The sequence below is a fragment of the Manacus vitellinus genome, unplaced genomic scaffold (genome assembly GCF_001715985.3).
Source record: "Manacus vitellinus isolate BGI_N305 unplaced genomic scaffold, ASM171598v3 scaffold_5_pilon, whole genome shotgun sequence".
In the NCBI taxonomy this organism is placed as follows: domain Eukaryota; kingdom Metazoa; phylum Chordata; class Aves; order Passeriformes; family Pipridae; genus Manacus; species Manacus vitellinus.
Window position 1 is genome coordinate 14,100,364 of NW_021940682.1, and position 25,646 is coordinate 14,126,009.

General features: G+C 38.6%; 1 protein-coding gene across 4 annotated transcripts in view; it reads right to left on the reverse strand.

Moving 5' to 3' along the window:
• Positions 1-25,646, reverse strand: part of LARGE1 (LARGE xylosyl- and glucuronyltransferase 1) — a 279,282-nt gene that overhangs the window by 35,192 nt on the left and 218,444 nt on the right. For all 4 annotated transcript variants that reach the window (XM_008931589.3, XM_018080646.1, XM_018080645.1 and 1 more), the window contains 3 exons: positions 13,681-13,793; positions 11,913-12,038; positions 2,004-2,159 (listed from right to left, as the gene is read on the reverse strand). In XM_008931589.3, the coding sequence (XP_008929837.1) occupies positions 2,004-2,159; positions 11,913-12,038; positions 13,681-13,793 (395 nt within the window). The remainder of the gene's footprint in view (positions 1-2,003; positions 2,160-11,912; positions 12,039-13,680; positions 13,794-25,646) is intronic.

Genomic DNA, 25,646 nt, shown 5'->3' on the forward strand with positions numbered 1-25,646 from the left:
CTAATAAAAACCAATGCCTTCTCCTAAGTGACTAGTCTTAATCTTTCTGAAGTTAGATTTTTTTCTATATCCAATTGTTTTGATAGAAGGCTATTAATTTTTAGTGTCTCTTGGCAAGTTAGGACTCATGTATTTTTATATGTCTGGCTCATTCTTTTCAATTTTTTTTTTATAATTTATAAATGGAGGAATGAGTTACATTTCTTTTTCAGACACAAGCTATAGCATATACCATATTGCGTTCTACTTGTCTTGAATAAGAAACAGTTAGTCATTTCCAGTGTCTGTCAACTAGATACAAGTTCAGTAAAATGAGACATTTAAAACTTTAAGGACTGCCATTTACAGGAAGAACTCACATTTGCTGTGCACTGCTCCCCAGCAACTTGTCATCTGGAATAAATCTGTTTATTAAGGATTTACAGAGCTCTGGAAAATATAGCAAGAAATCTGTGACTGCATTCATAGTCTTCGAACTCACAAAACACATTGTGAATTCAGTATAATTTTAACCTGAATTCTTAAGTGTGATGAAGGTATGTGTTGTTCTGTTGTCTTTTTTTAATGTCTCGCTCACCTTTTCTCCTCTTATTCTACCCTCTACTCTGTCTCTTGTATCTTGATGGCTCTGATGGTCTTTTAACTCATTCAGTTCACTTGATTGTCTAAAAGCCTCTCACTCTTGCAGAGGATTTTCTTCCTCCATGTGCTTTTGCTCTTGTGGTGTGCTTGCTTTCCCTCTCTCTCATTCTCCACCCGCTTCTTGTCTCCCACTTAAGCCTCACTTCTTTCAGAAGACAGTGGTGTGGTAAAATATGTATCTGGAAAGCTGTGTCTTGGGCTAAAATATATCTATCCAATCTCTGAGTGCTTTATTTAAAAATATGGGAATGGCATCTCCTGTGGTCATTTGATTCACAGGCTAAATGGAAACACTACCAGCCCCAGTGATGATATTGACTGTCAATTACCTCAACTGCTAATGTGGACATGATACTTTGCTTAATTGATTTATATATAGACGATGTTGTATATTTTGGAAATATTTTTTTCCTGAATAAAATGTTACAGATTCCTTTTTATTCCCTTTCAGACTATGTAGTCAAAATTGGTACTTGGTCTAGAAATCTCCAGAGACCACATTATACACAAGGAGTTCATATACATCTGTGTATAAACATTTCGGTGAATAGTTTTTTACTTTGGAATTATATGTACTAAGGCATACACACACAACGTCTGTGTCTAAACATCCTTGATTTCAACCATTTTCAAAGGATTTGCTTCGTCTGAAAGGTTCTGATTGCAAATTTTATGCAGATACACATAAATACCACTTTGTTTAGTTAAGGGAAATACAGAAAAAACCTGCAGTCTCAGACCCTATCTTTACCTTGAAATATTCACACATTCTGTAGTCTGCAGCATGGCAAGAACTCATAGACCTAAATCCAGCAGTCTTGATATGTTCATTTCTTCTTCCTTATTTGTGCATTAGTATCTACTACCCAAAACTGACGTCACTGTATACTGAACAAATACACAGCAAGAAACAAGACCTTTTCCTGGAAAGTTTTAGGTTTGTCCCACTGAATCACCATACCAGCTACTAAGATAAAAAATGAGTTCTACCACAGCTGAAACCAGGACGAGGTCTAAGGGTAAGATCTGCAGAATTGCCTAATGGAATAAGAGCCCAAACACTCATTTTCAGCTTGTGATGTTACCTTTGTCGGAGATTTTTAAAGGGCAAAGTAGACCAAAAAAGGCATCAAAAACCAGGGTAAAGATGAGATTAGTACAACAGTTTCACAGGGGAGAAACTGAGGCACAGAGAGCTTAAATGATTTGCACAGTGTCACTCCTGGAATATGAGCACTGCTTTCAGTTCTCTGGAGTTCCTCCATCCTGCAAGACACACACCACAAACTCCAAGCCTTCACACAGCTTGTGCCTTGTTTGAACCACCCTTTAAATAGTCAAGCCCTAGACACCCTACTTACATTTTCACTGTTAATGTCTGCCTCACTGGGGCAGCCAAAGAGTTCCCGTCTCAGCAAATTCCCATCATATTCCAGGAATGTCAGGTAGAGGTTGCGGAAAAACTCCACATGCTTGTTTTTCACTCGCAGCTTCTTTGGTGAGTTCCAGTGAATCACCTCAGAGGGAGAAAAGAGAAAAGACATCCTGCTGTTAGAATACAGATTTGCTTTACATGCTTTTTTTAAGTGTGTTCAGTTTGCTGCCCTCCTAAAAACAGAAGAAAAACAACCCACAAACTACACAGACTTCCTTCTGTCTTTTTACAAGGCAGGCTTTGCCATGTCTTTCACAAGTAACCGCATACTCTAGAGGTGATGTGCTTTTGAAACTCCTTCCCAGTATCACCTGCACATTTGAGTGAGGGTGCTGCTCTAGTTTGTGAAGCAACACCTCATAAATGCTTCCACAACTCTAATCACGGAGCTGCTGGGTTATGGACTCTGCTGAACAAGATGGAAGGACAAGGGACATAGGGATGTAGGTATTAAACATTAATCTCAAATTTCCACATGACTGTTTCTGCTAATGAAATTGATTCACTATTTCAGGCCAGGCAGACTCTTCTCTGGTTAGTTATTGAGAAGAAAAAGCTTGAAATTAATTCCTATGCCCATTTAAATAGTTCAAAAAGGACTGAATCTAATCTGACTTCCTTTTTGCCATTGCTTCATTTAAACAAGACTGATCTCTGTTGCGTTAAGACAACACAGCAATGCAGTACAATGCTTCACCCTTTGAATTCCAATTTCTAGCAGGTATTTATCCTCTCCTAATGGGAGATGCTCACACTGGTCTAGATTTAAACTGTAATGCTGACATAAAGGGCCTGGTCTGCATTTACATTGAGGCAACTTTGCACTGGTGCCAGTGTGAACAAGAATGGGGCCCTAAGGAAAAACTAAAAGGGAGCCAGAAGGGGCTTGCAGAAATGATTTCATTTTATAGGGGCTATATTTTAGACATAAGAAAAAAAAATCACCAAATACTTTGTATTCACTTCCATTCCTGTGACTTCTAAAAAGATTAAAAAAAAGTCTCCCTTGGGAGTATTTCCAAGTTAGGAGTTCTGGAGGTTCTCTGAATGCATTAAGTTAATTGTGTGAAGGCACTGTGTCACGCAGAGCCACAGAGCTGCAGTGCCAGCTGCCGAGCTGGCCAGCTTTGCTCTGAACATCACATTTGTGGGAGGGAACACACAGAGCTGAAGTGCAGCACGTAGAACAGAAGCAGCCCAGAGAAGATGAACGCCCCTGGTGTCAGCAACACAACTCCACAGGAACAGGGAGCTCTCTAAAGTCATGGTATATGTTGCCCAGTGAGTGGACTGGAGGAGGAAAGAGTAGGATGCAGCCTGAACTTTCCTGCACTGACTTCAGCAAACAACATAGTCTCTCCACTGAATATTTACACTGCCATAAAAGCTATGGCACTCTTTTCTACATACCCAACACCAGCAAAAATATCTTTTGAAAAGAAAAACTTTATTCCTTCCTGAGATTTCACTGCTGAGGCCATTAGGATGTCAGAAAATATACACGCAGTTAAAGAAAATTAACTGTAGAGAAAAATGATAATGTCAGAAATTGGCAAATTGCTTTTTCTGGTTATAGGAACACTTTAAATCAAGATTAAGATATATCTACATGCTGCATAAATTTGGGAAATTATTGGGACAAAAATACTTTCTGTAGGTATTTGTTCCCAGTAATGCTACATTCTTTGCTGGTTTTACATTTGTCCATATGTTCAGAAGTGTAGCATAACTGTGAGGTAACATGTTGCTGCAATGCATGGTGAAAATACAGAACACCAAAAAAATGGAAGGAGCTTTAGTTAGGCAAGGGCATAAATTTAAAATGACAGATTTTCTCCTCTGAAAAATGGATCTTCAAAATCTCCTTTTTCATCCATTGTATTTAACTCCAGCAAAAGGCATTAATGCTTGGAAAAAACCCTCAACAACTGAATCTTGCCTCAGGGAAATGGGCACACGTAACAGAAGTATAGGGCTGAAGGATCCTAAAGGGCTGCTTAGCAGTTTTACAGGGTACCAGTATGCATATTTACAAGCAGGCCTAGAATGGAAACTGCTGGTAACTTGTACTTATTTAAGAGTAGATCAAAGAAAGCTAAGAAGATGGCAAATGGGACAAAACTTGTTAAGAAAAATCTTTTGTGTGCTCTCTGTATTGCTACTACACAACATGTGAGTTTCCTTTTGAATGTCTTCACACTGCTGAGCACCCTGACCACCCTGAGACCTGGGGACAGTGAGCACAGACATGGCTAATGAATGATGTAACTCTTATAGGACAAGCTCCCCCATGCTGCAGGAATTTCCCATCAACATACACTGTGTCACATCACAGCCATGCAGTTGTTGGTCTCTACCCAGTTGTGTGGGAGATGATTTCAAACCCAGACAACTGCAGTTGTCAATGCAGAGGCTCTTTGCTGCCGTGCTTCAAAATCTGTTGTGTGTAGAAGCTGGTAAGTGTCAAGGGCTTAGCTGGTGGTTCAGATCTGATCAGATTTGAAGATGTCAGGATGCTGCATGTATATGGATGTCAGGGGAACCTGAAGTGAACTGTAGAAATCTGAATGAAGCTGATGACTATCCAAAAAAGCTGATTTTTTGATTAAGAAAGACAGCACATGTCAATGCGTCCTAAAGATGATGTACTAAAGAACATCAAGGAACTATGCAAACATCTGGATGACCTGAGGTAGGAAAACCACAAAGCAGCTCAGGCAAAAAAACAGGCTGCTTTTCAAATGTAACACAATTAGATAAATACTATGTGAGATATGAAAGCATAGAAAAGAACAGCAGGTTACAAAAAGCAACAAGACCCTTAAGCACTGATATACAACACTACATCCAAAGACCATATTCTTTTTATGCAGTCAGCCCACAAACTCACCTTCAGTTCTGACTGCCTGATATGGTCTATTGCACCACCAGCTACAGCAGAAATTGTGCAGGCCAAGACATTCTTGTACAGCCTGTCATGGGCATGAGTGAGGTACATAAAAAAGGCAATGGGCTGCACAGGTAAAGCTATGGCCACTGCATTTGAAACTTTATTGTGCACAACAGTAAACTGATTGGGGAAAAAATGATCAGTTGGCAAAAGACTACAGGGAAATCAGAAAGAAAAAAAAAGTCACTTTATTAGCAGACTCTCAGTGTTATCTCCACATTAAAAAGAGAAAGTCAATCTAGAAACTAAAAATCTCATTATTGCAACATCCCTTTTCCAAGGCTGAATAGCACCATAATGCTGCATTTATTTCTTCTTCTATTTTCCCTCCTAGTTTCTAAGCTATTCCAGAGCTCTGTAGGCTTACAGAGAAAACTGCAGCTAGAAATATAAAATTCCAGTGCCATTAGCTGGATAGACACCTTAGGAAAAATGCTAGCCTTCAGGCTGACCTACGGATCCTTCCCACTTTTGATCACAGCCTCCTGAGAACTAATAAAAAAATACACTTCCTTAATCTTCATTTAGCAATTTAAGTACTGAAAGATCAGAACTTAAAATTCCACATCTATTTAACACTTGGTTAGTTGTCATTAAACAACTTGGCACTATCTACATTTCTGTTAATACCATCCTAGTTAATCAGCAACCGTTACCACTCACTGATTACACACAGTCATCCTCCTGGAACACTTCCATACGTTTGTGGCCTGGTGAAACAAGCTAACTGTGCCAATAGTTCCCATTTATTCACCAGGTTCTGACCCAAAGCACTTAAACATTGACACAGTTGGAGCCTCATGGACTGGCAATGGGGTCTGAGATGGAAGGTAAGAATGTTACACGCTGGTGGAGTCTAGGAGGGCTCTAAGGTCAGTTATCTGAACGGAAATACACTGAAAACAAAAATCCTAAAGCTCCTTACTTTACCATCTGCATTGTCCTCTCTAGAGAGATTAAATATTTCAAACCTGATGTTCAAATCGCTAAACAATAAGTGAATACAACATTACATACACTTGAATACAACATTATTTCTGTAAGTACCTTTAACCATCTTTTTTTCCCCCGAAGCATTTTCTCTCTCAAAAAGAAGTATGTGGCCAAATGTTTCCTTAACCACAATCTCTGACATTTTTTTACCCAAAGACACATCTTGGTAATTTCTCACTTTGCTTCAGCCCTTACAAAATCAGAGAGCACTGGATATCCTGTATAACTATATACCTTCTTCCCAGACTGAAGGGTAAGAAATAAGAATAAATTAAGGCTAAATTTCAGCCTAGAGAAGTTTAATTTTGCAAAGCACTGAATAGATATGCTTAATTAAGCCCATGAGCACTTCACAATTTAGGTAAATAAGTGGTATTTTGTAAACAGGGAGATTTCCTGCTTAAAAACTTAAGATTCCTTGCTTAGGCAACCAGACACTTTCCACTGAAATCAACAGGAGTCAAATATTCAGCAAGTATGCACAGTAAAGCCACCTATATATATCACTTTAATGCCATCTCAATAGGCTTTTTTACAGGCACATATTATTGAAAAGTTTAAATATGCCCCAAATCACCCTGCAAGCATGCACCACATGTGTAACTTATGCCTCGATTAGACTTGTCTGGAAACTTTATTTTTAAACTGTGTTTTATCAGAAACGAATGGTTTAATAAAAGAACCAATTTCCTCAGAAAGGTTTGTATTCTTCATAAAAAAGTTATCAGGGAGGTTTCAGAGTGACATTTCTGAACTACATGAGTGGAAGAGACTCAGGTTGGAGTAGCCAGCAACCCAGACATTGCTTTTTGGATGAGGGATTCAAATCCCTGCCCTGCCTGATTTGGTGCCCATGGTCCCAGGGATCACTTTACTCCCCAACTTACTGCCACTGCTGTAAGATGACAGACTGTCCCTGCCTTGCACTTTTCAAAGTTCTCACTTTGCTCTCAAAAGGATTCTTCAACTTCTCTTCCTTCAACTCCTGTACTAATGTTTAAGGAGGCCTCTTGCCTGCAAAAACACCACTAATAAAACCATGATGCTCCTTGTTTGGCAGGGTGGAAGCACCTTACTGACTCCAATGCTCATTTAAAGGAGGGGTATGTTTAACCCTCTTGAGCCTTTACTCCTCTCAGAGTAGGTCTTCCTTCGTTGGCATTAAAAGGTGCAATGCTGCAGAATGCCAGAACTGCTGCAGATCAGTGCTGAGGTGCTTGAACAGCATGGGATAGCTCAGGGACTGGAACAGAAAGTGGTGCAACAGGTCATGTTTGAGGCAGATCTGAAATGATGTATTACAGTTATGGGCAAGAAGCAGTTTAAACTTTTGTAAGCAATATTGCAAAGTCATCCTGGTGTGGAGGACATTCCCAGGGAGGACACGGTGAATCACAGAACACAATTTCCCAATGGGGAATTTATGAGGGTCATTATTTATCTATCTGCTGATTTAGTATAAGCTGTATCCAAAATTAGTTCAAAGCCATCAATAGGTTTTAAAGCATTTTTCTATGTTGGAGTGTGCGTGGGGGGGGGAAATTCTAGTAATTCGATACATTCCCATTTAAGAGTTCAGTATCTGATTTTCGTGTTTGTGAATTAACAGATTCACTGTGTATAAATAGCATCTGTATTCTTGACAACCAGATTTCATGACTGACCCATTCAATGAGGTCATGATTCATTGTCAGAGGCATCACAATTCATTACCTTCTTTCACAGGATTTTTTCTGCCATTTGGTTTGTGCCAAATCATAGTAACTGAGATTTCCTCACAGGCAGGAACAAACTATTTACCAAAAAGGAAGCAAACAAAGGGCCTAACCAAGCAAAAGCATAACATAGATGAAGGTCAGTTCCAGGCAGATTCCCCACAGGCTCTGAAGCCCAGCAAGGCATGGTCTGCAGCACACATGCTTCTCTACTGACAGTGTGGGCTACTGGGGACTGTGTGAGGAGATGAGATAAGCAATACAGAAATTGGATGTCTACACAGAGTGACTATTAGCACTTCCACATCTTTTGGTCAGTCTTCAATAGCAACTCCTGAGTGTTTTTCCAAGGTGTAACAAATGCCATGCAGAAATAAACATCTCTGGCCTTTAGAGACTGCAGTTGACTCACTTGGCAAAATAATTAAAGAGCATCTGCTTCCTCTTAGCCCACTCTTTGTTCTCTATTGGAACTGTTCATTTTAAGACATTCTTGACCGATCTAAGCATCCTTAAATATAGGTGCCCTTGGGGTGAGGAAAGGAAAATTTCTATAAATGTGACTGTTAACTTAAGTTTTGGTGCCATATTCCATAGACAGCAGAACAAAGCCCACAGACTTCAGGCTGGTTGTGCAGTGTGGCCTCTAGCATTACAGAGTATGACACAGGAGGTAAGTAACCATTTAGATGAATAAAAATAATAAATTAGTCTTATTATGATGTTATTTAAGATAGATATAAAATTAGTGGTCACTAACAATGCATAACTTGCTTATCAATATTTCTATTCTTATACCTCTTCTGAAAGAATCCCATATACAAGTCATTTCAAATTGGTAGATGCTGCTCAGCTGCAGTCAAATATTTGACCTTCTCTAACATAAGACAGCACCAAAAAAAAACAAAACAAACAATAAAAATGATAGAGATGAAACTTAATGAGGACTAAACAGAGAAAAAAAAGTGATTAGAATCCTCTTCAGGCAATATGAAATATTCAACTGCTCCCTAAGCCTGTAAAAGGTGTGCTGGTCATCTTACATTTGCATGAATGTGAACAAAGCAGCAAAGAAATGTTTATACATCCCCCCCACCCTCCCATCTATGAGCATCAGTCAGTCCTGGGTGTCCAAGTTCACTTGACACAATGTTTTGTGTAAGAGATGACAAATCCTCAACTCCCATGGACTGTGAGGCCAGATGTAATTAAATCAATGCCCTTTCAGTTTGATAGTAGGAATGGACTCTGATTTGGCTGAGGAATACTTGACTGGGCCAGCTTTACCTTGGAATTTAAATCTCTCCATGCATTTCCTTCTTTCCTATGCTATCCTTCTTGATCCTTCAGTACAAACTTCACAATCTGTCTTTCTGTCCCTCTTACCCTGGAGGTTTCTTTTACCTCGTTTCCTATTCCAGTCTTACCATGAAAGACGGCATGTGCCAAATATGTCGTGTCATACCATTTATATTAAATGTCATGGAACTGAATAACTTCGGTGATTTTAAGAGTATATTTTCTAACTTGGGCTAGTGACATTTGTTGAAGTTTTTTGGGAGGCTCATATACCAAATCAGCCAGTTTCTTTACAGAACTAGAATTCTGATAAATTTCATAATGCAAATTCAGAACTTTAATTGGTTTGTGCTTTTTTATTTTTTAAATTGTATGAAGAATTTTAAACAGTGCTGCCTGAAGGCAAGTTCTTTAACTGCTCAGTATGGGAAGAGCTTTATTGAAACCGTGGGGCTTATGTGCACTAGATAAGGCTCTGGCCTCTCTTTCAAAGCAAAGAATTTCAGCCTCGATTAAGTATTTAGGGGATAATTTTAGCAATGTGAATAAGTCCAGTTCAATTGAAGAAATTGCTTATGTGTCTGCACCCCTCATTGAGTCAAATACCTCAGACCAGAAAATCAGTGGAGAATATTACACATCTCAGACTTCACTGCTTATGCTCCAATGGAACTGACAGTGTGACACAATATACAGTAATAAACGCCCAAGCCTAAATTATAGTTGTAAACATAAATTTGTTAATCGACAATGAAGAAGGGATATAATTTATTTTGAAGATACTTCTATCAGATGCTTACTCATAGGTGTTACATATGAGCTAGATGTCCCACACCTGAAGCAGATTAGTTAATACAGTCATTGGAGTCTGAACAGTGATTTGCCTGATTAGTCATCTGACGACTATTTTGAGGTGAGCTTCACCAGTCTCCAAACCCACTCATGGGGATCCAAGTTTGGCTCTCTAAATATAGATGTACAGCAACACTGAAAGCACCTTATGGTTATCCTGCCTGCCCATCAGTTGCCTTGCCAAAAGGGTATCCTCTCCTGTAGATCTGTGTTTTATCTGCCAGTCCCACATGGATATCGGAGAGCACCTATGGTAACTCAGACTGTGTTCAGGCAACAGAACCAATCCCTAGATCCTCAGTTATTAGCTTAAATATCTTTTCCTCATGTAAATGTATGTGTCTAACCTTGCGCTGAGCACAATCTGACTGTCTCAACGATTATATGAATTAATCTCAGCCTCTAATTCACAGAAAAATACTGTGATATCTAACAGGTAGAAGGTATATTTTTCTGAAGTTCATCTTTTAGGAAATATTTTCCCTGTTACTACATCTTTCTGTTTGTTTCAGGCCCTGCAACTGCTGTCATATGTGATTCTCAGCATGAACAAAGAACTAAAATCTACTAAGCATTTTGTTATAAGGCATAAAACCATCATGCTTTTAAGTGCCTTGCTGGTCCTGTCCTAAACACAGATCATAAACCATTTAGTGATTAGTATACTGGCAAGTCTACTGATTTAACTTTAAAAGCTGTTGTCTATGGATCACACCTGAACAATCAGTTGTGAATATTTTATGTATGAAATTCAAGCAATGCTGGCCAGTTCTGATGGTCAGTTAACCCATGTAGTAGAACTTCTGTCTCTTGAAAGCGCAGCTTTTGAAATCAGTGTGTTGAGAGTGATTGATTTTCTATATTCATCCAGTATCTGCTGTTCATATTGAACATTCCTGCTGCTACTCTACAAACTGCTCCAAAGGAAAACTTGGTTGGATTTAGGAAATGTATCGTACCATGAGGGTGGTCAAACTCTGGAACATGGGGCCAGGGAGCTTGTGAAATCTCAGTGTTTGGAGAGTGTCAACTCTCTGAGGCACTGAGCAACCTCAATTAAGTTGGTCCTGCTCTCAGTGGGGTTTGGGCGGTCTCCAGACATCCCTTGCAACCTCTTCCATGGTTTTGCGGTTTTCTTTCTTTCTCTTTTTTTTTTAAAACCTCATTTACTACAGCATTCTCAAAGCATAAATTAAGTATGCAAACTTTAATTGAATTTTAAAATGAATCACCAAAAACTACCTATTGTTTACTAACATTCTGATGCCACTAGTGTCTGCTCTGTTGGAATCTATTGCTGCATAGCAATAGATTTCTACACATGGAAAAAGTTCAATTAAGCTTCAATTCTGAACTCTCTGCATGCTACATTTGAGTCCAGTCTTTCAAAATGACCACAGCACAACTGATGTTCATTTACCCATATCTGTTGAAATCCATCCTGCTTTTATATTCTACTTGTTAATAGAGAAAAACGTGCTATTAAACTGACACTATAGCTTCATTTTATTAAATTAATAGGTTTCTACTCAGCCTTTTTTTTCAGGGCGAATCCTGGAAAATGAGTGTCAATGTGACTGGGTTAAGTGTATACAAAGGCTAAATACGAAGCGTGCAAGGTCTTTACATTTCTGCTAATGTATTTCTAACTAGGGTCCACCCAATCCTCTCTGTGAATTTCACTCTATTAAATGATGTTTGTATTCTTTATCTAGGAAGAGCTAAGAACTGGGAGAGCAATACGGACTCAGCAGTAAGGTGCAGTGGCGTGACAGATACAGAATTTAAAAAGGTGAAGTACTTCTTTAATACCTTGCAAAACCCCAAAACAGCATCTATCTTTGACTTTTCTATTAGTCAAAATGCACAAAGTCAAAGTCACATTTCCTTCCCCTGCTTGGGTGTCCCTATGAACTGTATGTGTTCATTTCCCCCCTACTTAAGGCACTCCATCCTTCTCAGACTGTGGAGTCTTGCATTCTCTGTCCCAAATGATACCACCCACCCAGCCTCCTGTGAAACCTACCTTCAGGTCAGACACATCTCTGTAGCACTGCTCGGAACGGGTATGATCAGAAAGCTGCACATTCCAGAAACATGGGAGCTGGTAGACAAGGAAGGGATTTTGTTTGATGACTGCATTGAAGATATCCTAGCAGAAAAAAACCCAGAGAAACAGTTGGGTATGTTGTTTCTACAGTGAGGTGATCTCAACACCTCCCCAAGCTGACTGCCCTTCTCCCCCTCACAGGTAGAAATTCAGATGGTGATGCCAGGTGAAGTTTGCAAACCTTGCTTTGTAATTTTGTTTCCACAGAGGGTGCTATTAATCTAAGGGACGATACGTTCCTCTGGACAAGAGGAACAGGCTCTCTTGACATACAGAGCTAAGAGACTCCAGCAAAGTGTTCAAACGTTTATCTTGTACTGCTGGCATGAAGTGTGGTTCCTCCTCTAGTCACCAGAGAGAGTAATAGGCACTAAATGTCAAAATACCTGCTGTTAGTAAGTACTGCATCAGTTTTCAATAAAGGGGATGGATGTGATTCTGGCAGATATGTTGTTTCAAGGTGAATTACTAGGTGGGATTCTAGCTAGCACTTTATTGTTGCAACCAAGTTCTCTAGATATTTCATGGAAAAGGCATGTAGGACAGATCTGCAGAACAGCCTACAGCATGAGGTTTTTAAGATGAGACTGGATGTGGCACTTAGTGTCATGGTCTAGTAACCACAGTGGTAGTGTATCAAGGGTTGGACTTGATGATCTCAGAGGTCTTTTCCAACCCAGTTGATTCTATGATTCTATGAGGGACTGAAAGTGTTCTGTCTCTAAGCAGCCATTCAGCTGGAAAAGTAAGTTACAAGAACAGTCTGTGGTTAAGGTATTATGGTTAGACAACCTTTCTCCACTCTGCAAAATTCTGCCCTCTGCAAGTATTAGGGAGCAACTCAGGACCTGATTGAAAACACAGTGAAGTTGCAAGAATCATTTTAATGAACTTCAGTAGCTTTTGGATCAACCTGCAAAGATGCTGTACAAAGTGCACATCTCTACGGGCACAGTAAGCAGCATGCTTCCTTTGTGGTGACTGGTCATAAACCAGATGTAGTTCAAAATCAGAAGAAACATCTAAATAAGATACTGTATTGTGCTAACACTTGCTCAAGCTGTTGAGTGACAATTATTGGTTCAGGTCTAGTAGTACATTAACAGGGTTTCTGGGTTTAAAATGAGAGCTGTCAGGAAGCACAAATTGAGTAACTACACATTTCTGTGTATAGACACACTATTTCTTCTCTTGGCCTCAGTTTCCCATCTGTGGCAGGGAGACATCAGCGCTTTTGTCTTTACAGGGGTGTTGTGGCAAGAAGTACATTCAAAGACATCTGGGACTCATATGCCAGAAACAGTAATGAAATGTCTGGAGACTCTTCAAACTAAAGTCTGATTAGACAATAACCAGTGGGAAAAGACAGTATATTTGGACTTCTAGTGTCTGGAGAGTTCTATGTTAAAGAAAGAAGAACAGAAATTAAAGCATGAAAACCCCACTTTGTCTCTCATGAATTATCTGAGCAGAGATGGTAAAAATATCAGTGGAGTAAGAGAAACCTTGCCAGTAAATCTCCATTCCTCTCTTTCACATTTTCCCCAGAATGATTCAACAAATGGTGACCACAGGCACAACATCTTTCCCCTGCCTTTTCCCACATCTCATCCCCTCTCCCTTTCTTTCTTTCCTCAATCCATGGACTAGCGGTTATACCACACTCCTGCAATGTCCTACTCACCTGGTCAGCCAGTGAGGTGGATAACATGCTCATTAACTCCCGCTCTGCTGTGAGTCTCCACATCTGCTCCCATTTCATCTTCCGTAACTTATCGAGAAGCAGCAAGATAACCCCTGAAGGAAAACACAAGGCAGAGAACAAGAGAACCCACGTCACATGCCAGTCAATGCCCATCCTGTCTATGTGCTGATCCCACAGTTAAAACAAGTGAGATCTATCAGTGGAAACTACAGTCCTTACCTTGTGCTAACATAGGAGGTTGACTAAAAAAAGCTTCAGGTTTCAAGATGCCACCAAGCAAAAATTTCCCTGAGCCCCTGAGGCTGCAGAGAAGAAATGCAGAGATGGCATACAGACAACTGCTAGGTTATATAGGTTTGCAATAAGGCTAAAGTGGCCAAAGAGTAGTGAAACTAGAAAGAAGAGAATCAAAAGAAGGATCTTGTAGTTTTAGTAGTCTCCTTAACTGATAAAGCTTGACTTCATTATGACACGATTAGCATTAGAATTATTCCTTACAAAATGTACCAACACAGGTGATTCACATGATGGAGGTTAGCTCCATCCAAAGTTCATTATAATTCAGAAGAGAATTAGACAATATCCTACAAAAAAAAAAAAAAAAGAAGGAACCTCTTAACACTCAGAAATGACCTTTCCCACTCCTTATTCTGAAAAGTTACAGGCTCCAAGAGGATAATCTGTCCAGTCATTGTTTACTAGGGAAAGAGTAGAGACAATCCTGATTTATCTAGTATGACTCAATTTCTGCCATCTTCACACAGAATTGAGATCTGCTTATTCTGTAATCCCACTGTTTAAATGAATTTCTATCTGACCTGAAATCAAGATTATGCTGAGACAAAGAGAATTTTGTCACCACTATGAAACATTTTACTCAATGTGTGTGAGATGAAATCTAGCCCTTAATACTTACTGCATATATATATATATATACTGCAAAGGTGAAATTGCAGGCCTTACTCCACCTAGTAAGAAGTTAATCACCTGACACATCTGATTGCAATCCTTGAAACTTTTCTGAGGAATCATCAGTGCTGGTTACAACCTAGTCTTTGAGAGGGCCTGTGATTAATGCAGCAATTCCAATTCATGGAATAGGACCCTCAGATCAGAAAGTTACACTGTAAGTGGGAAAAGAGGTACCTCAGCATGCATTGTTATTCCTCATTTGCTTTTTGTCTGGCCAAAATCCCTAATGTACAAGGGAAAACAGCAGAAGCAATGAAGCTGGATTGAAATATCAGCAAAACCTTTCCTACAGTGTCTCAGAAAAATCTGCTTGAAAAATTAATTCAGAAAGACTTAGATAAGAGCACTGTCATGGGGAATGAATGCAAACTGAAGGACCACAAAGGAAGATACCGATTAACAGCAGCCTCTCAGGCTGACAGAAACCACCTAGTAAGGGCAATGATGGGTTCTGTGTTATTTCACATCTTCATTAGTGGAAGAAGGAAGTAAACAGAACAGTAATGACATCTGCAAATGACATTTAACAAGCGGTCTTACAAAAAAATATCATGGCAACTGCAGAGAAACATAGCAGATACACAGAAGAATATGAAATGACAAAAAGCAGGCACTGGGAAAAGCTGCCTGAGGGAGTCCAAGATGACAAAACTAAAAGTAATGGGAAAAAGAAAGGAAATGTAGGCTGAAAGCTTAAGAAAAATTCTCCTAAAACCGCTGGGGTGAAATAACCTAAAAATGGCAGATAAATGCTTTACTTCACAAGTCTTTACAAATCAGACTACACAAAGTTAGAAAATATACGTGGAACAATCCTGCACTGGTTGGGAGAGAACAAAGGTGATTCCAGTTCATTCCTATCTTTAGTTTCTATGACAGGGCAAACTTCTTTCCAGTAAAACCTGGCACTGTCATGGATAAAAAGAAAACCTCTTCTGGCAGTGAATTTTGTGGCCTGTTTTAGTTCCATTTTCCATTTCAGTCCATCTGGTTCCCAAGAATGCTGGAACCTGTACTGGAGGGATCCCCTTTCATCTTCAGTCAACCTTTCTGCTTCCAGCTGTTGGATTGGAAAGGGAACTATTGTCACGACATGCTACAATTTATTTACGCCAGTGTGTTTGTCTTCTCTCCAGCATAACAGAAGCCTACTTGGAGCATGCAGTGTGCATGCATTAGCTTCTAAGAAAGGCATTATGCATTGTCTGAAATTCTAGATCAATGTGAAGCAGGTTCCTTGTGCTGCAGCAATAAACTGGGTCAGAAATCTCTTGGGCAGAGGATTTTTCCAGCTGGCAAGAACTGTAGTGAAATGCAATGCAGAAGGTTCTTTATTAAGAAAAATGAAGAATAATGGTAGGATTCACTTAACTGTAATAGAATAGTTTTTATAATTTATAGACAATAAAACAATTTTTCTTAATTTCTCTAAGCCTCCAGTCTGAGAAGGAGAAGGGGAAATGTTTTAATATGCGTAGTATACACAGATTCTTTTTTTTTTTGCCTTCCACTCTTACATTAGCAGCAGATTATGGCATTGCAGCTAACAAGATTATGCTGTCCTGCGGGGCTATGATGGTAGCAGCTGAGAATAAAAGAGGCAGATGGGGTGGAAAATCTAGAATATATGTGAGAAAGGATGTACTAAATTATGATGCCATCATGGCTATTGAAAATATTCACAAGCTTTTAATGTTCCACCATCAAAATTAATTTCAACGTGATTTCTATTTTAATTCACCTAAAAGCTTGGGTTTAACACCTTTGTACAGTCTCCATTTAGGGTTCTAACTTACTGGTGCTATAAAAATAACTATTGGAGAATATTTATAGCAAGTTTAAATATTTATCATTAGTATTAATGAGAATAAGAGATTTCTACTAAGAGGAGAATTTAATACTATCACCTAGTTAGTGTTATTTAGTGCAAAAGCATGTGTTTTGGGAACTTTTGAATAGTTCATGCAGAAGAAAAAATTACGTTTTTTTCAGAGCAGTGAACTTCAGGTTTACTTCCATATTGTTGTGTTGCCAATGCAAACATGAGAAATGAACTAACTCCAATCTGCACAATTAATTTGCAGGCAAGTGTTTGAAAGAAAGAAAGGGAAATATTTGCCTCAGGAGCCCCTTCCCTCAAATTGACTGAAATCTCAGACTAAATTCAAGATGACATATAGCTGAATGTAAGGGGAAAAGGGACTCACTCTCATCTGCTGTGCTAGGGGAGGAAGAGACTGCAGGAAAAAAAAGAAATCAAAGGAATATTTTATTAACATCTGGCCCCAGGCAGTGGGACTTCTGATCTTTTGAGAAGTGCATCATCTTTCTGCCCTGACCTACCTGAGAAAAACAAAGGAAAAGCTTGGCAGCAAATAAACAAAAAGAGGAAAGCTGCAACCCAAACATCTCAAGAGCATTAAACAAATTATGATCAGCCACAAAACACCCTATTTTTGTTGTCCTGAGGAAATAGTTGAGACATATCCAGAGATGCAAATATCTCAAAGACCTCTTAGAAAAAGAATGCTTTATCACTAAATCTGTGGAACACATTCTAGTATAGTTTTTACTTGAATGGCATTTTTCTCCTCCAGCTTGATGAGATTTTGCTTGAACTACCAAAATCTGACAGATTATGAATTGCTCAAACAGGCAAACAAACAAGAAAGTAAACAAACAAACAAAGCAGTTTCTCAAAAATGTGATTTGAGGACATATACAAAAAACCCAGCTCAAAAAGCAAAACAAAAAAACTTCCTCCAAAAAACCAAAAAAAGTAATTTGGTGAATAGGTTGGATAAAACTGGCCAAAAAATCTGAACTAACATATTTGGACTAAATTATTCCAGTTAAGAAACACTGGAATTTTTTTTGGTACATTTTAAACCCCAACTTACTCTAAAATAATTTTCACCTCAAAATTGATACAAATTAAAAATCTTATTGAAAATTGTTACAAAGCCTGAAAAGGGAAGTAAATGTTTCATTCTAGGTCTAACCCAACTCTGGGAGTCACCTGACTTTTTTGTTCTTTTCCCATTTTTTGATTCAATCTAAAAGAATTCTTTTGTCCTTTCAGTGTTTTCACTAAGCAATGGTTTCAGTTGATGCTTCCAGTCATCACAGGAAAATAATCTGGTGGGGTTTGTTTGTTTGTTTGATTGGTTGGTTTTGGCTTTTGGGGTTTTTTTTAATCTGCTCCAAAACAAAATATTTCATTTGATTTTCCTGAATAGTAAATTGAAAGTCTGCAGAAACATCTGCAATTTCCTTTGGAATGCTACCAAGCATCTCCACCTCTTGCTTCAGGAACACAGACTATGGCTTTTCCTGAAATTCAGAGGAACACATAGTAGAGCTAGAAGTAATAAACAACATTTTAAGATGGAACAGAATCACTTACAGAATTTATAGTGAAACTGGACAAGCTTTCAAACTCAATCAATTTATTACAATGGGCCTCTTAGGGTGGCTGAAAAAATACTCAGTACTGTGGGGGAAGAAAATATAACTACTAAGAGATCATTTTCTGCCAGCACTATCTTGCCTATTCTTTTTGGATGGAACAGGATGCTTTTGTGAGCTGTTGAGGCAATGCCATTTTATGTGAGCAGTACTTCAAAGCCTGTGCTTGTCAGGTTTTTAAAAATTCTTCCTGGAATTAAGCCTGTAACAGCAAACCATCTAGACAAATAGCAAGTAGATACCACTGCAGTATCTAAAAGAGACAGGAAGACGCACTTCAAAATATATCATAAAGCAATAGTGAGTTTTAAAAAATGAGTGGGATTTTACAATAGCTAAGCAGCATACCAAAGACCATACACCAAAACACTGAGTCTTAGATGCTGTAAGAAATAATGTTAAGCATGGCTGACATTATGGAGATTTGCTGCCATAAATAACTGACCCAGAGATCTAAGGCAGTAAGCTACCATGTTTTGTGAAATAGATTTGGCATCAAAAATCTGAGTTCAGTTTTAGGCACTATGGAAGGGGCTTGTAGCTCTGCTGTCCCAGGAGAAGCTCCATGATAGTGTTGACTGCTTAGTACTCTAGCAAATACTTACACATCTTCTTTTAATTCTGATTTACTGTATCTGAAATCAATGGAAATGGTCACAACGTGTAATGCTAGGAATGTGCTATGTCTTTGTTGGATCAGGGCCCTAGTGACCAGTTTTGTTAAGGACTGCATTTAGAATCCACTGAGCCTCATCCACACACCACTGACTGTGGCTGCTGCTCTCCACACATAGTATCAACAGCAAATAGAAAAACACAAGTATACAGTTGTTGGGGATTAAAAAATTAAATTAAAGCTATAATTCCACAACAAGCCACTGCACACAATTTAAAATCTTCATTTTAAGTCTTTGTGTGGATGAAATTCACTGCACTTATTTCACTTGATTTATAAACCATCTATCTGACTGTTGCTCATTATTTGACTAGCCATATCATTAGTGTAATAAAACCATAACTTACGTCTACAGCTTTTAACATGATATGACCAAAGGACTGTCATTCTAGCACATTTTTGGAGTATCCTGAAACATTATTTAACTATGAACTTACTTGAACCGGCCTTTTTCTCTAAAAAACCTTTTCACAATGTAAAAAACCTAAACTAATAAAAACTTGCAGGGATGCACAGTGTATTAATTGTGAATAAATTGTGAATTAATTGAGAATAAATGATCATGATTCCACATTTGAACTTTTCTCTAAGAAAACTAGACAGGGCTGAGAAGCAGTTTTGAAACAGAAAGTCTGTGTCCCTCTAGGCATGGCGAGAGAATGCGATAGCCCTTGTTTTCTCTGCACTTGTATTAAAAATGAAGCTGTCATAGAGTGCATTTTGAAATGTAGTGCAGTCACCCTGTTGGGAGGCTGGTTCCTCCTGAAGCATTATAAACATTTTCTTTACAATTCCTGATGACCATTTAATGAAATGCAACGCTTTTATTTTCTTCATTCTCCTCGTCTGAAGTATGCTGTTTCTCCTTAGGCAAAATTAAGATGTTATACTTAAGCATGATTCTAACTTGTTATTACAGAGCTGCTGACTATAGCTCAGAATTTCCTGGTTTCTAACTGTTTCTTTACTGTTTACATGTTTTTCTTCCTGAGTAATTTGGAAAAAGATACACAAATTTTGTATCTTCTCTTTAATTTCTGGGGGAATTTCTTAAAGCCCCAAAACTGCTACAAGAAGAATTTCCTTGATTCCGGAGCCTATATGGTCTACAGGGGAAGAATGATGAGCCATAAGGCTTTTAGCAAGTCTATGAAGGAAAATCTCTGCTACTTAAAGGCCATCCTGCTAAGTAATGCTCTCCACTTCTATATTCCAGAGTCTTGTGAAGTAACAATTCCACAGGCCTTTCAGAGGTCAGCAAAGAAAAACCATCCCTGGACCTGAAGAAATTGGTCTTTTCTTACATAGATCCCAAGTGGTATAAAATCACAGACTTTCCAGCCCAAATTGCTGAAAATGTTTGCTTAAATCCTATAATGGAAAATAATGTGACTGGCAAAAAGACAAATATTTTAAAAATCAGAAAGGGAAGCTGGGGTTTTTCCCAGCTGCTGTACTTGCTTTGGGTATCAAGAAAACCAGTAAGGATAATCACCTTTCTCAAAACACTCTGCATTTCCTGAACCCTGTGCAAAGAGTTGTTGGAGATGAAAAACACCTGTGAAGAAGCTCCTTATACGGTTTTTAAAAAGCTCCTCAGTTTTCTTATAGCCTTTGCACTCCATGACCCTTGTGAGCACATAAGGTACTGAGATTACATTTTAGAGGCAAAAAGGAAATAATCCAGGGACTTCTCAGCTGGTAAATTAGAGAGATGTCTTGCAAGAAGAGAAAAAACCCTCTGAGAGGCATATCATTAAAATATCTTGAAATTCAAAAGACTGGGAAAGTTTTTGCTGAGAACTTTTAAATCTCAGATAACACATTCTAACTTCAAATCAGCAAAGGGAGAGAGGAAGGAGGTCTCAGGCTCTACATGCAGAAGCACAGTGGCAATGACCAACCTAAATAAAGCAGAGGAGAGCTGCCTCAAAGACATCTCACATCACTGCCATGCAAAAGTATCACCCAACAGCTACTCAGTCTGCATCTCTGCATATGTCTGAAAGTCAAGATGGAAGTGCCAAAAACTGACACTAGCAAAAAGATGGTCAGGTATATATCTTATTATAAAGCATTTTGAAATGAGAGATTTAGAAAGAAAAGTGATACGGGAGGGAATGTGGAAAACTTCTACATTCCTCTCTTCAATATTAAAATTGCAATGAGTTGTTACATGCAGATTACGTGTGATTTCATTTGCCTGGGAGCTTAGGTGGCTTCAGCTGAGAGGAAAACAAAGTCCTAGTTAAACACTTATTAAAATGATACAGTCAGAAAGGATAATTTTTAGCTCTTGCATAAAAGAGGCCATAGGATTTTGCAAAATCAAATTGTGCTCTATTAGAGCATAACTTTTAGAGAAACATTCAGTCTTGATTTAAAAATTTACAATAATGGATAATCTATCATGAACTTTGATAAGTTATTCCAATGCATAATTGGAACCCTGATGAAGGATACTACCCTTATTTAATCTGGACATCTCTTTGAACTTCCAGTCACTTGATCTTGTTGAACCTTTGCTAAATTGGCAAGCCCTCAATTAAGAAATGTTATTTTCTCCTGCAGATCCTAATAAGCTAAGATCAAGCTATCCTTTGACTTGCTCCCAGATAAGCTCCTGGAGCCCTTTTCCCAACTTTATGGGAAATTTTCCAGTATTATCCCTGAACTTCGCAAATTCATAAGTACTCATTTTTGACCTGTGGAGATTAGACTTGGAGAAGTAGCTAAACCTACATTTTAAAATATATCCACTCCAAGAAGTGATCCCTAGCACCCAGATCACCATACACACAGTTGTATGTGCACAACTACAGAGTGGTTCTACACACACTGCTCAGGGTCTGGCTCTTTACTGAGCAGGCTGGCCACGTTCATGATAGGTAGTACTTGTCTCATACTACATAATACTTTTCTCTGAGGGTCTCATTTACGTTCCTTCAGTTTTTAGACATAAGAATTATTTTGGTTGTATTTCTCAGTATCTGCTACATTATGAGAGATCCACGTCACAATTTCCCACATTGGAGAGTTTTTAGCGAGGAACTGAGAGTCTATGCTGTGTGCACTGGAGAATGTCATCAGGGCATGTGGGAATATGAATCTTCTGATGCTGCATTTAAGGACTAGAAAGAGGTGCCAAACAGAGCATAGTCTTGTCCATACTACCTTCCAGAAATACTTCCTGGAGTGAACTACCAACAAATTGCATTAAATTTATTTATTTATTTATTTATTTATTTAAAAAGGACAGTTTGGTCCCTGAGAAAGACAGGGTACCAACTCACTTCTGTGCCCTGTGGATAATCAAGAAGCTAAGAGCGAAGAATGAACTAGGGAGCTAAGTGATCTGGCAATGCAGACATCAGATATGACGGGAGCCAAAGGTCTACACCCAATACAAACAAATGCATCTCCTGTACTCATACTTGAAATGACCCTGTTTACATATCCAATGATCACACACAGTATTTTGTCAAACACATTAAACCTAGAGTTCATGTTCATCTGATTATCCATCCTGGATGGATTGTCATGCACCTTTTAATTCTTCCTGAATATACAATTCTACATGTCAGTGCCTCAAAACACAGACTGTTGAGTGAGTTTCACAACTCTACATAAAGCCAGAGGAACTGGACTTTGGATGAGCTGTCCTTAAGAGGAATCACAGAATAATACAGCCTGTACAGGGTTACTATGTAGGAGGTCCAATCATTGCATCTGTGTGTGCAGGAGTGTTTGGAAAAAGGGTTCACACAAAGCTTGTTTTTATGGATAAAAACTGAGGAGGTTTGCTGAAATTTGTCAATTATTTGCCCTCCCAAGGACATCTTCCAAAAGTAATCTATCCTGGACTCTCCACCAAAGAACCACCCACTTAGAAAAAAAAACCCTGTTTCATGATCCTCAGCTCTTGTAAATCACCTTAAGTCTATTTAATGCAAGCGTCAGGCATCTATATCAGATCTGGACCTTATCCATGATGCTTATCTATTTTTTTTCTTCCTCAAAAAGCAGCAAAAAGTGAAAGGTAACAGACACCATTGCTTTAAATTATGTGGGGGTTTTTTGGTTTTGATCCTTTCAAAGGCATCATATTTAATAGGGGTCAAAATCTGAAAAATTTTACAAGGTTTCCACTTTGGACTATGTGAAGAAGAAAATGCACTCTGCACAGGTGCTAATTATTTTGACTGGCCTCTAACATTGACAGTGTCTGCCTTATACTTTCCATCATAGTGGAGAACAGTTTTTTAAAAGCAGTTTCTAACATTAACAGTAGCCCACAAGACTAATTGTGGGCACAATAAGTAAGAACCTGTCATAGCTTTTCTGGGTTTGGTGTTCACTCAGTGCCCTGGTAACAAAGAAGGAAATGTGGCTCAGGGGCTGAGTAGCCTCCCAGGTATTTCTTTCTGTTTGGATGACAAAGAGGTTTGGGGTTTTGTATTCAGAAACGACCAGAAAACTTACCCCCCCCACTTTCCTCCCTTAATTGGCAGTTTATTTACTGCATGAGGTTCAGGAGGAATAGAACATTCTAAGAAATGGATTAGGGGAACGAAAGCAGCAGCATTGAATGAACAAGCCTGGAAATTAACAATAGCATTTTCAAAAAAGCAGGAGACACAATCTTTCTTCCACAACCATTTCTTTTCTAGTAAATCCTTCTCGAAGGATTAGGTTCAGAACAGAAACACAGGGTTTGCCTAAGGAGCTGTTTATCATGCTCGTGTAACCAAACTGACATAGAGTTTGGATAAGTGGACTACAAAGTGTCTGCAAAGTTGGCCTGCCAAGCTCAAAGGGCTGTGTTCAGCAATAAAACATTCAGATGGTGGTCAGTTACAAGGGGCGTCCCACATGAGTTGATACTGGGACGGATAGTGTTTAGCATTCTGATTAATGAGCTGAAAATGAGATAGAATGTATCCTCAGCAGTGTCACATATGACAACAAAATGGAGTCTGTGGCCAAGTATCCTGGGGATGGGCTGCTATTCACAGAAAGCTCCTTAAATTCAACGAAAAGTCCTGAATGGGACTATTCCTGAATGGAGAGTACAGGCTGGAGGACAAGTGGATAGGAAGGAGCTTTCCAGAAGAAGTTGATTTCTGTAGAAAATAGTACCTGAGTGTTTTGAAATTCAACTGGTTTTGTTGGCATTCACTTAGTGGGAACAGCTTTTACACAAGGGTATGGAAAGACATCTTAGTTACTCTGCTACTTTCTGTGACGGGTACCAAGCTACTTATTAAGAGTCCAAAGATGGAGTCCAACTGTGATGCCTCTTTCTTTGCTTTGGGACTATGGCTAAAACCTCTGTCTTTGTCTCTACAAAAAGGAACTGTCTTTACACAACCACTTTTATGAGCACAATGAGAAACTGGAAAGTGAACTTGCACTTCAAAAGAAAAAGTACTGGTTTTACTATTGCTGTGCATTTGTCTGGGGTTCTCCTGTCACATAATAGAAGGTTTTGTTCTCAGTTTAGGCACCTGGATGCCTCTATTAAGCTTTTATGTGCAAGTCTTTCATCTAAATTTAATCTGCTAATGATTGTCCCACTACAATAAAGAGGGGGCATTTGAGAGTGCTGGACAACATAATTACTGATCAAGGTATGTATGTTCACCTAAAGAACTGTCTTGATCAAGCTAAAAATAACACATTGCAGAATGATTTTTTTATATCATTACATTGGAATGTTACATCTATATGCCTGATTTATGTACATTAGATGGAGAACTTTACATTCTGAACTCAGGTCAGACCAGTAAAACCCCCCAAACTGGGATAATTTAATCAACTAAAAGAGATACATTTTATTTACTCCAATACTATGGAAACTAGACCCTGTCTGATTTTTTTTTTTTATCACAGGTTTCTCAAGAGATGAATGTTTTCAGTGTTTCAAAGAGTCAGGCGGTGTTTTTTGAAAAAAGACAGCTATTACAGGGGATGATAGATTCAATTGCTAAGGAGTAGAGGATGTACCTCAGAGAATGCAATGAACAGCAGACTTAATTCAGCCACAGCAATGCCATTACTACATGGATAGGCCTCTCAAACTAGAGGCACCATTTCCACAATCCGATACATATTGACACTCATATTAGAAATATCAACGGTGCTGTAAACAAGTCCTCAGTACGTCACATGCTTTAGAAAGTGCATAAGAAAGACTGGAAAGGAGGCTATTCTTTGAGGGTGGTCAGCTTTAAGCTAGTTTATTTTAAGTGCAAGCAACAGATTATGGTCAACAAAGGTAAGGATGTAGTTATCAAAAGGAGAACTATCAGTTTAGCTACCCACCTTTGACACAAACAGACTGACATTTCCTGTTGAGCCTAAAAGCAACCATATGCTGGCACTTCCTAAACTGCTACCTGTACAGTGTACATGATACTTGTACTTCAAATGCATCTTTGCATTTTGTAAAGCATATGTGTATCAACATGCTTTGCACTAATAACAATATTTACTGAATAAAGTCACAGTGTCTTAAAGGAAAAAAATCACAGAACTACAGAATATTCTGAGTTGGAAGGGATCCACAAGGATCATCGAGTACAACTCTAAAACTCTAAAATTCTAAGAAAAAGCTAATCAAAAAACTGGTATAGTGTGAACCTGAGTAGATGAAGAAAGTGCTACTTTTTGACTTGACATTGGTGTTGGACATGTTTTTTTAATCATTGAAATGCATTTTTCATCTGTTTGCTCCTGTCCTTTCAACCAAGCTTAATGATACCAGTTCCTATACCAAATATGACTAATGTTTTATGTAATGGGAGACAGGAATATTGCAATGGCATTT